General features: G+C 35.1%; 1 protein-coding gene and 1 non-coding gene across 3 annotated transcripts in view; one reads left to right on the plus strand and one right to left on the minus strand.

Annotated features, from left to right (window-relative positions):
• The window catches only part of BMPR2 (bone morphogenetic protein receptor type 2), a 195,767-nt gene that overhangs the window by 115,728 nt on the left and 66,267 nt on the right, over positions 1 to 13,772 (plus strand). Inside the window, exon 2 of one of the 2 annotated variants that reach the window (XM_077747559.1) lies at positions 9,362 to 9,459. The exons of the other annotated variant lie outside the window; for it this stretch is intronic. Within the exon in view, the coding sequence (XP_077603685.1) occupies positions 9,411 to 9,459 (49 nt within the window). The 5' untranslated portion in view covers positions 9,362 to 9,410. The remainder of the gene's footprint in view (positions 1 to 9,361; positions 9,460 to 13,772) is intronic. 2 annotated transcript variants of the gene reach the window in all.
• Positions 679 to 798, minus strand: LOC144217916 (U6atac minor spliceosomal RNA). The gene has a single exon (XR_013330994.1). It is a non-coding gene; the product is annotated as a U6atac minor spliceosomal RNA (small nuclear RNA).

The raw sequence follows: 13,772 nt of genomic DNA on the forward strand, positions 1-13,772 counted from the left end.
TTTTTAACTTTTTGCTTATTATGGTATTGACAGTAAATGTCAGGTGTTAATATTTTGGGCCCAAGCAAAAAAATGTTTTAAACTTTTATATTTGAAATTATTTCAAACTTATAAAGTCTTCAAACTTATATACCTTTTATCCACAGATTCACCAGTTATTAAACATATTGCTATATTTGCCTTATTATTCTCCCTTTCTCTATATACATATGCAGATCACTATTTTTTTCTAACTTTTTACACAGAAGTTGCAGGCATCATACCTAAATTTTCACGTATTTTGTAATGGTTTCTTTGTCTCTTTTAGTAGATCCTTTTTTTTAAAAAAAATCTATTATTGTTGACACACAATGTTAATGTTTGTTTTAGGTGTATGACATAGCAATTCAACATCTCTATATAATGCTCTGTTCATCACAAGTGTAGCTACCATCTGTTGCCATACAACATTATGACAATATCATTGACTATATTCCCTATGCTGTACTTTTTATTCCCATGACTTATTCATTCCATAATTGGAAACCTGTGTCTCTTTCTCTCCTTCACCCATTTTGCCCATCTTCTTACTTCATTTGTTCTGGCACTCGTCACTTTGTTCTCTGTATTTGTACGACTGAATCTTTTTTGTTTGTTTATTTATTTGTTTTGTTTTTTAGATTCTACATATAAGTGAAATAATAAAAATGATAGGTGCCACAAAGTACGTGGCAATGCCTTAAAGCATATGTGGATTGTCAGACTTGAGGGCCTCTTACATCTTTGTAAAGGGGAGTGCTAACTTCTTTCATATAACACTCTTCTATGAGATTCTAAAGTCTTTGGTGATAAGGACTTTTTATTAATTCCCCTTTGTCTCCATAGTGACTTGTGTAGCATTAGGTATGTAGTAGCAGAAGTACAGTAAATGTTTGTTAAATGAATAATTTAATAAACAAAGGGATATATGCTAATGTATAAACTCAGAAATATTTTCAGATGCTTGAAAGGAATAGGATTTGTTGTCATATGTAATCTGGCAAAAGTGAATTCAGTGGATTCACTCACTAATGGACAGGTATTTATTGAAAGCTGGTTGCTACTTTCAAAAAGGACAAATAGTTCATTAGATACCAAGCACAGACAAAAAACTATTATTAACTCCCTTATTTTAGATTCATCATGGCCAAGTACAAAAAAGTCCTACTTTTTCCTGTTCTCCTTTGCCTTCCCTAAAAATAAACACCAGATTTTAATTCTTAAAATAATTTAGGAATATAGAAAATTTTTCCTAAATAGATGCTGTTACATGATCTCATATTCAGAGACCCTTACTAAAAAGTACAATTGTGGCATATTTTAATACTGGTAAAGAAAATGTTGCACAAGTAAGTTATGCCTTTTTAAAAGGTTGTGTTCTAGGGAACAACAGAAGGTACTTAATGTTCTGTTTAGCCTATTCATTTCTCTCTTGATTGTTTTTAGCCTAACAGTTTACTTCCTGACATCAAACTATTCATTGCTGTTACTGGAATTATATCATTCTCATCAAGTATTCATTTACACAATATCCAGAACCGTGTTTACTTGCCTTCTTAGTGTTATATCTCATACATTGAATGGGGTTAGACCTGGTGGCAGTGAAGAAATATATGGGTGACTGAGAATAACAAAATATAGCTCTAACTCTGTTTCCTTAGAAAAAGCTTGTTTTTTACCAACCTCAGTTGAAGCTGAAGATCATAAGGTACTTAGTGATAGAAACTAAAGCATATGAGAGCAGGGGATCTTTAAGGTTGGGAAGGAGCTGTCAGGGAAAATGTGACAGACTAACCCATAAGTGAATATCTGTAATTTTGCTGAGCCAGAGTCTTACATTATAATCATTTCAAGATTACTTTGATGTGGAGTTAGGGGAGTAGAGAAAGGTATTACACTTACTTTAGTTCTTAATTTTTTTTTTTTTTTTACAGATCAAAGATTTTAAGTAGTCTTCTAAAACTGTCCTATTTAGTTTTTTGGAGGCAATGAGATAGGGCACAAGTTAATGAAATCTCTGCAGACTTTATTCTGGCTGTTTTGCTAAAAAAATTAGCAGAATGGGAAGTCCACTGAAACTTTAGTTGCAACATAAATGAAATGTCTGTTTTAAAACAATTAGGGGTGCCTCCCTCCTACACTGTTGGTGGGAATGTAAGCTGGTACAGCCCCTCTGGAAAACAGTGTGGAGGTTCCTCAGGAAACTAACAATAGAACTCCCCTATGACCCAGCAATAGCACTGCTAGGAATTTACCCAAGGGATACAGAAATGCTGAGGCATAGGAGCACATGTACCCCAATGTTCATAGCAGCACTCTTCACAATAGCTAAAACATGGAAAGAGCCTAAGTGTCCATCAACAGATGAATGGATCAAGAAGATGTGGTTTATCTATACCATGGAATACTACATGGCAATGAGAAACAATGAAATCTGGCCATGTGTAGCAACATGGATGGACCATGAGGGTGTTATGCTGAGCGAAATAAGTCAGGCAGAGAAGGACAAATATCATATGTTTGCATGTATAGGAGGATTAGGAGGAACTTGACGGAGAAACAAGGGGAGAGAAGAAGGGTGGAAATGGTGGGGGAAAGGGAGAGAGGCAAACCATGAGAGACTCTTGAATGCTGACAAAAACTGAGGACTGATGGATGGGGGGGGGACGGGGGGATGGGCATGGAGGAGGACACTTGTGGGGATGAGCACTGAGTGTTATGTGGAAACTAATTTGACAATAAACTATTTGTAAAAAAAAAAAAAAAAGAATCAGTCACTCAACCAACTGAAAAAAAAAATAAAATAATTAGGGGTGCCTACGTGGCTGAGTCGGTTAAGCGTCTGACTGCAGCTCAGGTCATGGTCTCTTGACTCATGGGCTGAAGCCCTGCGTCAGGCTCTGTGCTGACAGCTCATAGCCTAAAATCTGCCTTGGATTCTGTGTCTCTGTCTCTCTCTGCCTCTCTCCCACTCCCACTCTGTCTCTCAAAAATAAATAAGTTAAAAAAATTTTTTTAAATAAAAATATCAGCAGTTTCTTGTTAATGTTGGGAAAAGGTATGTGAGCATTGTTAAACGCCATAAAAATTAGGTTCTGTTCAAACTTTAAATCACCAATGATTTCTGGCCAGTAAGAACACTAGCTCTCTGTTCTCAAAAACAACAACACAACCAAGAAACAAACAAACAAAAACACCAAAAAACAAAAACCCTTTCCTCCATTTCCAGCATTGGAGGTATAATTTAAATGTTGTGCTCTTCCACTAACAAGGACTACTACCATTTTTTTTTCAAAAAGGAAAGGAAAAAGAACTTCTAATATTTAGAAATCCATGTCAGTCATTTTGCTGTAGCTCATGCTCTGAGGTTCATTCAGGTCTGAGGTTGCCATCAGAGGCCTAGAGCATGCGTTCAACCAGAAATGCATTATGAGATAAATCTCCAAGAAAAAACTAGCTGGAGATGAGATTTTGAGTTATAGGTTGCTAACTCATATTCTAAATCTTTGTGCCTGTTATTTTTTTAAAGATTTTTTTCTTGGGACACCAGGGTGGCTCAGTGGGTTAAGCATCCAACTTTGGCTTGGGTCATGATCTCACGGTTCCTGAGTTTGAGCCCCGCATGGGCTCTGTGCTGGCAGCTCAGAGTCTGGAACCTGCTTCAGACCCTCTCTCTCTCTGCCATTCCCCTACTCACACTCCGTCTTCCTTTTTCTCTCAAAAATGAATAAACATTTAAAAAATTTTTTAAAAAGGTATACAAAGTTTTTTTTCTTCTAGTGCTAAGTCTATGTTTCTGTTGTTTGTACCATATTTGATTACTTTCATTATATGGGAACCTTAAAAAATGTAAACCAATGTTTATGTACCTGTTTAGTACTTAATTACAAGCAGACCTGGCTCTAGACATACTTTCGAATTAAGGAAGATTAGGTACTTTTCTTCCTTTGATATCTTATTTTCTCAGTCTCTTTCTTTTTTTCCCCTTAGGAAACCCTCCTCCCTCTGTTGCACCCAGTAGGATATGTTCAATTTTATAGGCACGGTCTTTTCTTCCCTCATCTGCATATGATGTTCTTAGCTCTATTTCCCTTCGGGACGTTAGTGTTAGATATTTATTTTATGAGTTTTGCATCATAAGGTACTTGCAGTAAACGTAAGATTCTTAAAGAATGTTATTCCAGATGGGATACATTTAGTAGTAAAATTTTAATTGACTTTATCAGGATTATAGTTATTAGACTGAGAAGTCTTTTTACAATAAAAATATAAAGGAAATTCAGGCATTTAGCATATAGTGAAATCCAAACTAAATAATATTTTAAAATATTATGTGTCAGACGTTGTTCTAAGTGCTGTCTATGCATTAAACTTTTTACAGTTAACCCTTACAAAAACATATGAAATGGTTACTGTTACATTCTTATTTTAGGTTGAGAACACTGAGGCACAGATACATAATTTACCAAGTAACACAGTAAATGGAAGAGCCAAGATTCAAACCTAGGTGTTTTGGCTCCAGAATATATGTTATTAACCATTACTCTCTAGTGGTTTTAACCATTACTCTTTATAATCAGTTATCATTAATCATTACTCTTACACTCAGAGGGCCAGTTTATATTTGTTTGTTCATTCATTTGGAAGGAAGACAGGAAATATTATTTTGAAAATACTTGATCACATTTCTTAAAATTTAAGGACTCTTCATGATTTTTTCACCATATCCGTGTACTATTGAGTGTCATAAAATGTTTTCTATATTCACATGATGTATTACTTTATTATTTAATATTTTTCTTCAGATGATCTCATTAAAAATTATATGTACTTTAAAAAGAAACTTTCCATCTCTACTGTAAATGAAAAGCCAATGTCATAAGTAAAAGTAACTTTAAAAATTATCTAAAAATAAATAAGATGAAAACTAAACCATATTATATATACTAGGTAGCTGGATGTTATTGCTTGCCAAATTGTCTGAAACTTGAAGCTTACTTTCTCTGTGTTAAAAGAGAATAACAAATATTTGAGAAGTAATAGAGATACACTGTCACCAAATTGAGGTTTTCTTCTTTTATAATTAGGTAGAAGAAAGAAGACTAACTTTCACTATTACATGTCCATGTACCACCTAAATCCAGAAGTCTGACACTTCAGGAAAGTGAACTCTATTTAATTTTGCGTCTCTTCAAACTATAAGAGACTTTGTAGTATTCATTCTGTTTAAAAAGAAAATCAGTTTTTAAGTAAATGAATTTATATTTCTAGCTTACTTTCTTATCCCCTTACTTCATGCTTATATGTTTGTTAATTCCTAGAGTTTGAAAGAAGTGTATGATTATTGTAAGGTTGGAACACTTATTTTAGAACATTTCCTTGATAAGTTTTCTGGAATTAGTATAATTAACTTCCCTAACTACAAAGTAAACAAAGTAATTAAGTTAGTAGACAAGCAGACAAAACTTGTCATTTTCTAAAAAAATTAAATAGACCTAAGTCATTGTATTTGATGTTGGAAGTTCTTGGATGAAAGTCAGTATAAAGATATAGAATACTTTCATTTTCTTTTTTTAAATCATTAAGTTGATGGCTATATCAAATTATTGAGAAACAAAGATTGAATAAAGGTTTAAGAAGTCACATTCTCATTTATGTTGTACGGTTCAGATTAGAAATTGTAACTTCAGTGTCAGGCAGCAAATGTCTAGATCTCACACCAAACTAGGAAATAGAAAAGAAAGCCTACATTTGAAGAAACTGACATATGGCATAGGGCCACAGATAGATTTTTAGCTGTTATGAATTTATAATGATTTTTCAGTTTTTACTGCTTCTATGACAGCATTCAAGTGATTGAATAGACATAAAAGGGAAATAAGGTTGGCCAGAAGTCTTTGCTTAGTACTTCATGAAGCATTTTAGCAAGAGACAAAACAAAATAGGTTGTTCTTTTGTTATACTTGTTAAAAATATTAGTGGGATGCTTGGTTGGCTCAATTGGTTAAGTGACTGATTTCTTGATTTTGACTCAGGTCATGATCTCATGGTTCAAGATCCACATTGGGCTCCATGCTGACAGTGCAGAGCCTCCTTGGGATTTTCTCTCCCTTTCTCTCTGCCCCTCCTGTGCTTACTCACTCTCTCTCAAAATAAGTAAAATAAACTTTTAAAAAATTTTAATAAATAAAAAATAAAAGTATTAGTGGAGAGGCGCCTGGGTGGCTCAATTGATTAAGCATCCAACTCTTGATTTTGTCCTAGGTCATGATCTCATGGTTTGTGGGTTTGAGCCCACATTGGGCTCTGCGCTGACAGTGTGGAGCCTGCTTGGGATTCTCTCTTTCTCTCTCTTTCTCTTCCCCCCCCCCACCCTCCCATTCCTCCCCCACTTGTGTTCTCTCTCTCTCAAAATAAATAAACTTTAAAAAATGGGTAGAGAAAGGGTGGTGCAGGGGAAGTAAATTATGTATCTTTCAGAAAATATTTTCTTGCTTTCTTTCTTTCTGTTTAATTTTTGAGAGAGAGAGAGAGAGAGAGAGAGAAAAGCGTGAGCAGGGAAGGGCAAAAGAGAAGGGAGACACAGGATCTGAAGCAGGTCCCAGGCTCTGAGCTGTCAACACAGAGCCCATTGCAGGGCTCAAACTCACTGACTGAGATTATGACCTGACCCAAAGTCGGACGCTTAACCCACTGAGCCACCCAGGTGCCCCACAAGATTTTCTTTACACATGTTAGGTGGTGGTGGTCAGTTTTCATTCTAAAGTTTTGCTAGCTCTGCCCTATTGAATGTCACTCTCAATCTATACCTACATATTCCTTCCCTATTCTCTCTCTCCCTCTCTTTCTCAAAAAAGTAATCCTTCATGTTGGTGTTTTTAAAATTTATATTATTACTTGATTGTCCTGATGAACAAGGCAAAACCTGTGACTAATGTGGCTTTACTGACAAACTCAATGGAAGCTTTTGGTCTGTAAAATCTAAGACCCAAGCCTGTATGATAGAATTGACTGGTAATTAAAAATAAATGTCTTCTAAAATACTAGACAAATTTGCATGTAAAAGCAATATATAATTTCCATGTGTTTATTTTAACATCTGTGATTTTTCTTGCCTTTTATTTCCAGTTCCATGTGCGTTCCTTTCTACCTGGCTTAACTGTTTCTTATTTCCTTGTAGTATCTCTCTGATGACTGACAATTTTCTGCATATGTTCGTATAAAAAAACTGATTATCCATCTAATAAATATTTATTGGTTTCACCTGCCAACATACCATAAAAAAATAGTCACAGAAACATGAAGATACTTCAAATATATTCAAAACTAAGATGAAACTAGGCGTGATTTGAATAGCAACTGGCTTTATAATAGTATGTTGTGTTTTTCTAAAGTTGAAATATAATTGGCATGTAACATTCTTTTGGTTTTAGGTGTTCAGTATAGTGACTCACTATTTATATGCATTGCAAAATGATAACAGTTAAGTCTAGTTAATGTCTGTCATTGTGCATAATTAGAAAATTTTTTGTTTTAAGATGTACTCTCTTAGCAACTTTCAAATATGCAGTTCAGCATTATTAACTACAGTCTCCATGCTGGACATTTTATCACCATGACTTTTTTACTTTACAACTGGAAGTTTGTTTCTTTTGATCCTCTTTACCCCTTTCACTCACTCCTCTCCCTGGCAACCACCAATCTGATCTCTGTATGAATGAGCTTAGGTTGTTTTGTTTTGCATTCCACATGTAAGTGAGATTATATAGTACTAGTCTCTGTCTGACTCATTTCATATAGCATAATGCCCTCAGGGTCTATCCATGTTGTAAATAGCAAGATTTCTTTTTTATGGCTGAATAATATTCCTATGCATGTATACACACGTGCGTGCGTGCACGCACACACACACACACACACTCGCTCTCTCTCTCTCTCTCTCACCCATTGATGGTTTTTTCCAAATCTTGACTATTGTAAATAATGCTCTAACGAACATGGGGGTGCATACATCTTTTCCAATGACTGTATTTGTTTTCTTCAAATACCCAGATTGGAATTGCTGGGTCATATAGTAGTTCTGTTTTTAAATTTTTCAGGAACCTCCATAGTGTTTTCCATAGTTGTTCATACCAATTTACATTCCCACCAACAGTGCAGAAAGGTTTCCATTTCCTACATCCTTGCTGACACTTGTTATTTCTTGTCTTTTTGATAAATAATGTTTAATAGTAATTGAACAGATACAATTTTGGTTGGAAATGCATTGACAACTTAAATACTGTTATAAGCTCTTCTCAAATTGTCTCTCTTAAAAAAGTACATTATGTTCTAGCTATAGTATGAAATTAGCCTAATCAGCCGCTTAAAAAAAATAGGATCATCTAAGTGAGGGAAGTGCAGTGTGTCAAAAACATTCACTTGATTCTTTGGGAGATATATAGCGTAATGATGAAGAGCTTTGGTCCTCAGTCTCAGTGCATGGCTTATAAGCCTTTTTGTTCTACTTCCTAAACATATCCTTAAACAGGTTACTTAGCCTCTTTGTATATGAGGTACTATATACAATATATATATTGTACTATATATACATATATACAGTACTATATATAGTATTATCTATTTTATATGGTTGTTGTATAGATGAAATAAGGTAGTACATATAAAGTTCCTAGCATAGACTAAACCTTTAATAAATAATAGTTATGATTAGGAGAGAACTGTCCTTAAATCTTTCTAAAAACCAGCTGTTACAAACATTATTCCTCATCTAACTTTCCTTTTACCAGTAAGGATATTTTTTTGCTCATTGTTATTTATTTTACAAGAGCCTATATTCTGTGACCTTTTTTTTTTTGGAAGAAAGGATTGTTTTTTAGTTTCTTGTGAAATATATTCAGGTTCCTGTGTCCTTCTCAGATGAGAAATAGAACAAAGATAATATTTTCTGCATCTTTCATTAACCCCAGTTTCCATTAAATAAAGAGCAATAAGAAGTTATCACTGAAACAATGAATTATTCTGCTTTATTTTTCTGAGGCATACACTTTTCAGGGTTTCTAGCAATGAATAAAATAGTAAGTGTTCATTGTTCTTGGATTCCATGTTAGTGACTTCTCTTACTTGCTAAAAATTTATTTGTAACTCCAAAATTCGTATTTCTTGGTCATTCACAGGCATGCACATAATAACAAAAAATTTGAGTTGCCTGACACTCCTGTTCCCAGTTGAGGTTGATCATGGACATGTTCTTGCCTTCTTGCTTCAGCTTTCATACTGGAAACAAGTGTCCTTTTCAGCATATTTAATGGACTTTTTTGCATTTTTGTTGGTGATTTTTCAGTCTAAAATGGCCCCCAAGTGTAGGGCTGAAGTGCTGCTCTAGTGTTTCTATGCACAAGAAGGCTGTGATGTACCTTACAGAGAAAATACATGTGTTAGGTAAGCTTTTTTTGGGCATGAGTTATAGTGCTATTGGCTGTGAGTTCAATGTTAATGAATCAACAATATGCAGTATATTAAACAAAGCATCTTTAAACAGAAGCACATATAAGAGAAGGTTATGTATGGATGGAATTGATGAGTATGTTTTGACCAGAGGCTGAAAGGACCCTAACCCTGTATTTCCTATAAGACCATTGGCTCAGTATTTGCTAATTCACTGTTTGCAGTGACTTTATATAACATAACTACCGTAGATAATGAGAAACAAATATATATACAGGTTTCCCCACTTTCTGAAAGTCGAGTTTCCCTATGAATCTTCGGTAAGTTGAAATTTTTTGAGCATTCCAAGACCCCAAAAAATAACATCTCTTAGACTTTCCTAGTATCTTAGGACACAGTTTGCTAATGGATACCAGAATAAATTAAGATAAAGAGCAGATGCTAACATCTGCCATGGCAGCTTGATGCTGAGATGCTGAGTGTATTTCCAGGGGAAGGAGCTTTTGGTGGAACCACTCTCACTGCTCAGGTTGTGTCCTGTCTCTGTAACAGCAAATGCTGAATGCTATTTTCACTCTTTGCCATTTTTTATTTTAAAAAATCCTCTTCATATTTAATTTGGCTAGTGAAAACAGGTACTGTGTCTTTCATGAAAAGTAAAGTGGTGTAACTCAGACTTTCAAAAAGTGGAGGATACCTGTATATTGTGGTGGGCAGCTTCTGACGTGGCTCCCAGTGATCCTTGCCTCCTCATATTTCCACCTCTGTATAATCCTGTCTCCCTGAATGTAGGCAGAACTGAGTAACTTGATTCTAACAAAAAGGATATGGCAACAGTGATAGAATATCACTTTTGTAATTAGATTTTAAAAGACTGTTAGTTCCATCTTGCTGGTATACTCTCTCTGGCTCTTCTTGTGTGCTTGCTCTGATGAAGAGGTCTGCATGTCAAAGAATTGAGGTCTACTTTCTGCCAACAGCCAGAGAGGAACTGAAGCCCACAGTCCAGTAACCTGCAAGGAGCTGAATCCTACCAACAACCATTGAGTGAGCTCAGATACTTCCCTACTTAAACATTGAAATAACTTTGGCACTGACCTAAACCTTGACTGCAGCCTTGTGAAAGATCCTGAAGCAGAGCACAGTTAAGCAGTACCTGGGTTCCTGAGACACACAGAAACTGAGATAATGAACGTATTAATAAGTTAATATGTTTTGGGGTAGTTTGTTATGTAACAATGGATAATTAAATATTTATATATACATATTAAGACCTGAACATATTTTGAAATGGAGCATGCAATAAAAAGTAATACTTTTTAAATAAGTGTTTTGACTTTTGGCAGCTTCCGTTCTTTCCTCTCAATGTTAAATTATTATTTTCTTTTCACTTCCAAGTTTTTGACAGTAGTGACCACAATTCCACAATTCCTTTTTTTATTCCTGCTTTTTCATATGAATTTTTTCATATGAATTTTCATGTGAAAATTTATGTATATGGAGGAAAAAATTTAAGACTATTACAATTGCTATCTTATATTTCCATGTAGATTCAGTAATAATTAACATTTTCATATTTGCATGGCCAAGAATACTTTTTAGTAGGGTTTCCATTTGGCATTTTGAATAATAGCTTACTTGTGCAAGACTATTCCAAATCTTGAAGGATTTTATTCATTCATTCATTCATTCATTTATTTTTAAATGTTTCTTTATTTCGAGAGGGAGAGGCAAAGAAAGGAGAGAGAGAAATAACAAGCAGGCTCCACGCTGTCAGCGCAGAGCTTGACCATGTGGGGCTTGACCTCATGAACTGTCAATCTCATGAACTGTGAGATCATGACCTGAGCCAAAATCAAGAGTCAGATGCTTAACCAACTGAGCCACCAAGGTGCCCCTAAATCTTGAAGGATTTCAAAGTCCTTGGTCTAAGACTCAATAAAGTCCTCCTACCCTAATCATGTACTTGGCTGCAGGGTCACTTGAGGTCTTCTCTGTCTGGGGCTCAGTATCAAGGAGTAACATCAACTCAGAATAAGTTATTCTCATAGTGGATTACTTGGTCGCAAGGAGTACAAACACAATGAAAATAGAGTTACTTTCAAAATTTAAAAGGCAAATTTCTTTTAGCACCTATAGATTTGTAGCAGGATTCTCACACAGAGAGTCGTGACACCAAGGCTTTTCTTTCCAGGAAACAACTTTATTCATGCTGGAACCACTCAGTTGGGTTTGTACCCAAAGAACTGAGCCCCAATTGCCATGTGGTGTAGTTTTTTATATATATTTTTTGTCTCCCGTATGTGGTAACACACACAAACATGCAGTCTGATTAAGTGGTCTCATGTTATAAGGTCATGAGGGATGTTGTCACGTACACGCATAGCCAGGTTACCTTAAGGTGTTTTTTTTTTCTTTCTTAGGGATGGGACCCTACCACAAATTTAGTATCAACTCTGTTTTGTATGTTAAAAAGTGCTCACTCCTTTTAAAATAAAAATTGTCATATATTAGAATGGACATCCAAAATGTACCACAAATGATATAAATAGAAGTTCTCACTCTGCTAGCTTTTAATGCAAATGTCTTAGTTATGTACTTTTCTACATTGTTTAATATAGCCTATCAGTTATTTGGGGATCAGTAATTTTTCTTTTTTGTTAAGTCAGTGTTTTTAGTCAATTTTTGAAGTGTTGGATCTATCAGAGAATTAGAGCTACTGAACGGTGATTTAAAAAGCTTACTGTTGTTTGCTCTGCAATTTGATGAGATAGTAAGAGAGTTCATTTTAAACTTGCTTTTATCTCATCTTTATCATATAGGGATCATAAGATCACTAAGGCTTTTTTGCTTGTTTTTATTTTTGTTGAAAAAAACAAGATAAAATTGGATTAAAAATAGAACTTCCTGCATTGTCCAGAAGGTCACCAGTGATTCTAAGCAGGATTTGTGGGTGCCTCTAGGACAGGTAGGTTTGCAGACAGGAATATATTAAAGGGACAAAGAAAGGAACATAGAAGGAATGGTAAAAAGGGGACTGGGAAAAAAATGTCTGTGTTGGAGAAAGATACAGTACCAGCAAGAATTACTTTAACTCCTCCTGGCCTTACCAATGCCTTGGTATTTGTCACTTTACCTCCTGTTCTCACTATCTAAGGAGTGAGGTTTAATAGGAACTGAACAAATATTTAGGGACAGTGTGGGCGAGATTATCAATAATGGTCTGATGATGGAGACCCTATTCCTTTTACTATTCTTTCAAGGAAGACCAGATGTGCATGTTTAGAAGTTCCCTTTAAAGAACTGTCAAATTAGATACTGTAGATATTTTGAGGATAAGGGATGAGGGAACAATCTGAGAAATACAGAAAGGATGAATTAAGGGTTTCAGTGGTTTTAAATATGGATTAAGAATGGTCTTCTGGGGACACCTGGTGACTCTGTCAGTTAAGTGTCCGATTCTTGATTTCATCTTAGGTCATCATCTCATGGTTTTGTGGGTTCAAGCCCCGCATCGGGCTCGCACTGACTGCACGCAGCCTGTTTAGGATTCTCCCTCTCCCTCTCTCTCTAACTCCTCCCCTGCTTGTGCTCTCTCTGTCTCTTTCAAATAAATAAATAAACTTTAAAAAAAAGAATGGTCTATTGAACTGGGCTAATTTCATAAATCCTTGTCTAATAAGGTATATTTTCCTCTATCCTATCTCTCTGTCTCTAAGCTTTTCTTTCTGCTCTCTTCCTACACGAATGCATCTTTTATTAACTCTGGCCTTCTTGGCTGCTAGCTCTTGACTCTGCTGCCAAAACATTAGAAACAGCAAGAGGATATGCAGCTTTTCATTTGTCTTCTTTGTTTAATATTTTTCTCTTGCCAACAAAATTGGGTATTTTAAAACTACTAAATATAACTGAAAACCCAATGTATACATATGTGGAATGTTTCTGTGAGTTTAATAGGGATTAGCTACAGTAATCTGTTAATTATCATTTTAAGTCACAGACTCATTACAAGGAAAAATAACTGCATTTGTTATTTGGAAAAGCACTCCTGAATTAATTTCATGTGTACAAAACAGCATGGTTAAATCTTTAAAACATTTTGAAAACAAGAAGCAAGAGATACAAATTCCATTTATGTAAAATTCAAAAATAGGCATAATAAAACCCCAAACCTAAACATACAGAGAATGCAATGCTATTAAGAAGGGCAAGAAAATGATTACTACAAAAGTCAGGGTATAGTGCCTATTACTGGGAAAGAGAAAGACTGTCAATAAGCAAGAAGGAGCAGGTAGGAGGTTTTTACG

The sequence above is a fragment of the Crocuta crocuta genome, unplaced genomic scaffold (genome assembly GCF_008692635.1).
Source record: "Crocuta crocuta isolate KB4526 unplaced genomic scaffold, BGI_CrCroc_1.0 scaffold159, whole genome shotgun sequence".
NCBI lineage: Eukaryota > Metazoa > Chordata > Mammalia > Carnivora > Hyaenidae > Crocuta > Crocuta crocuta.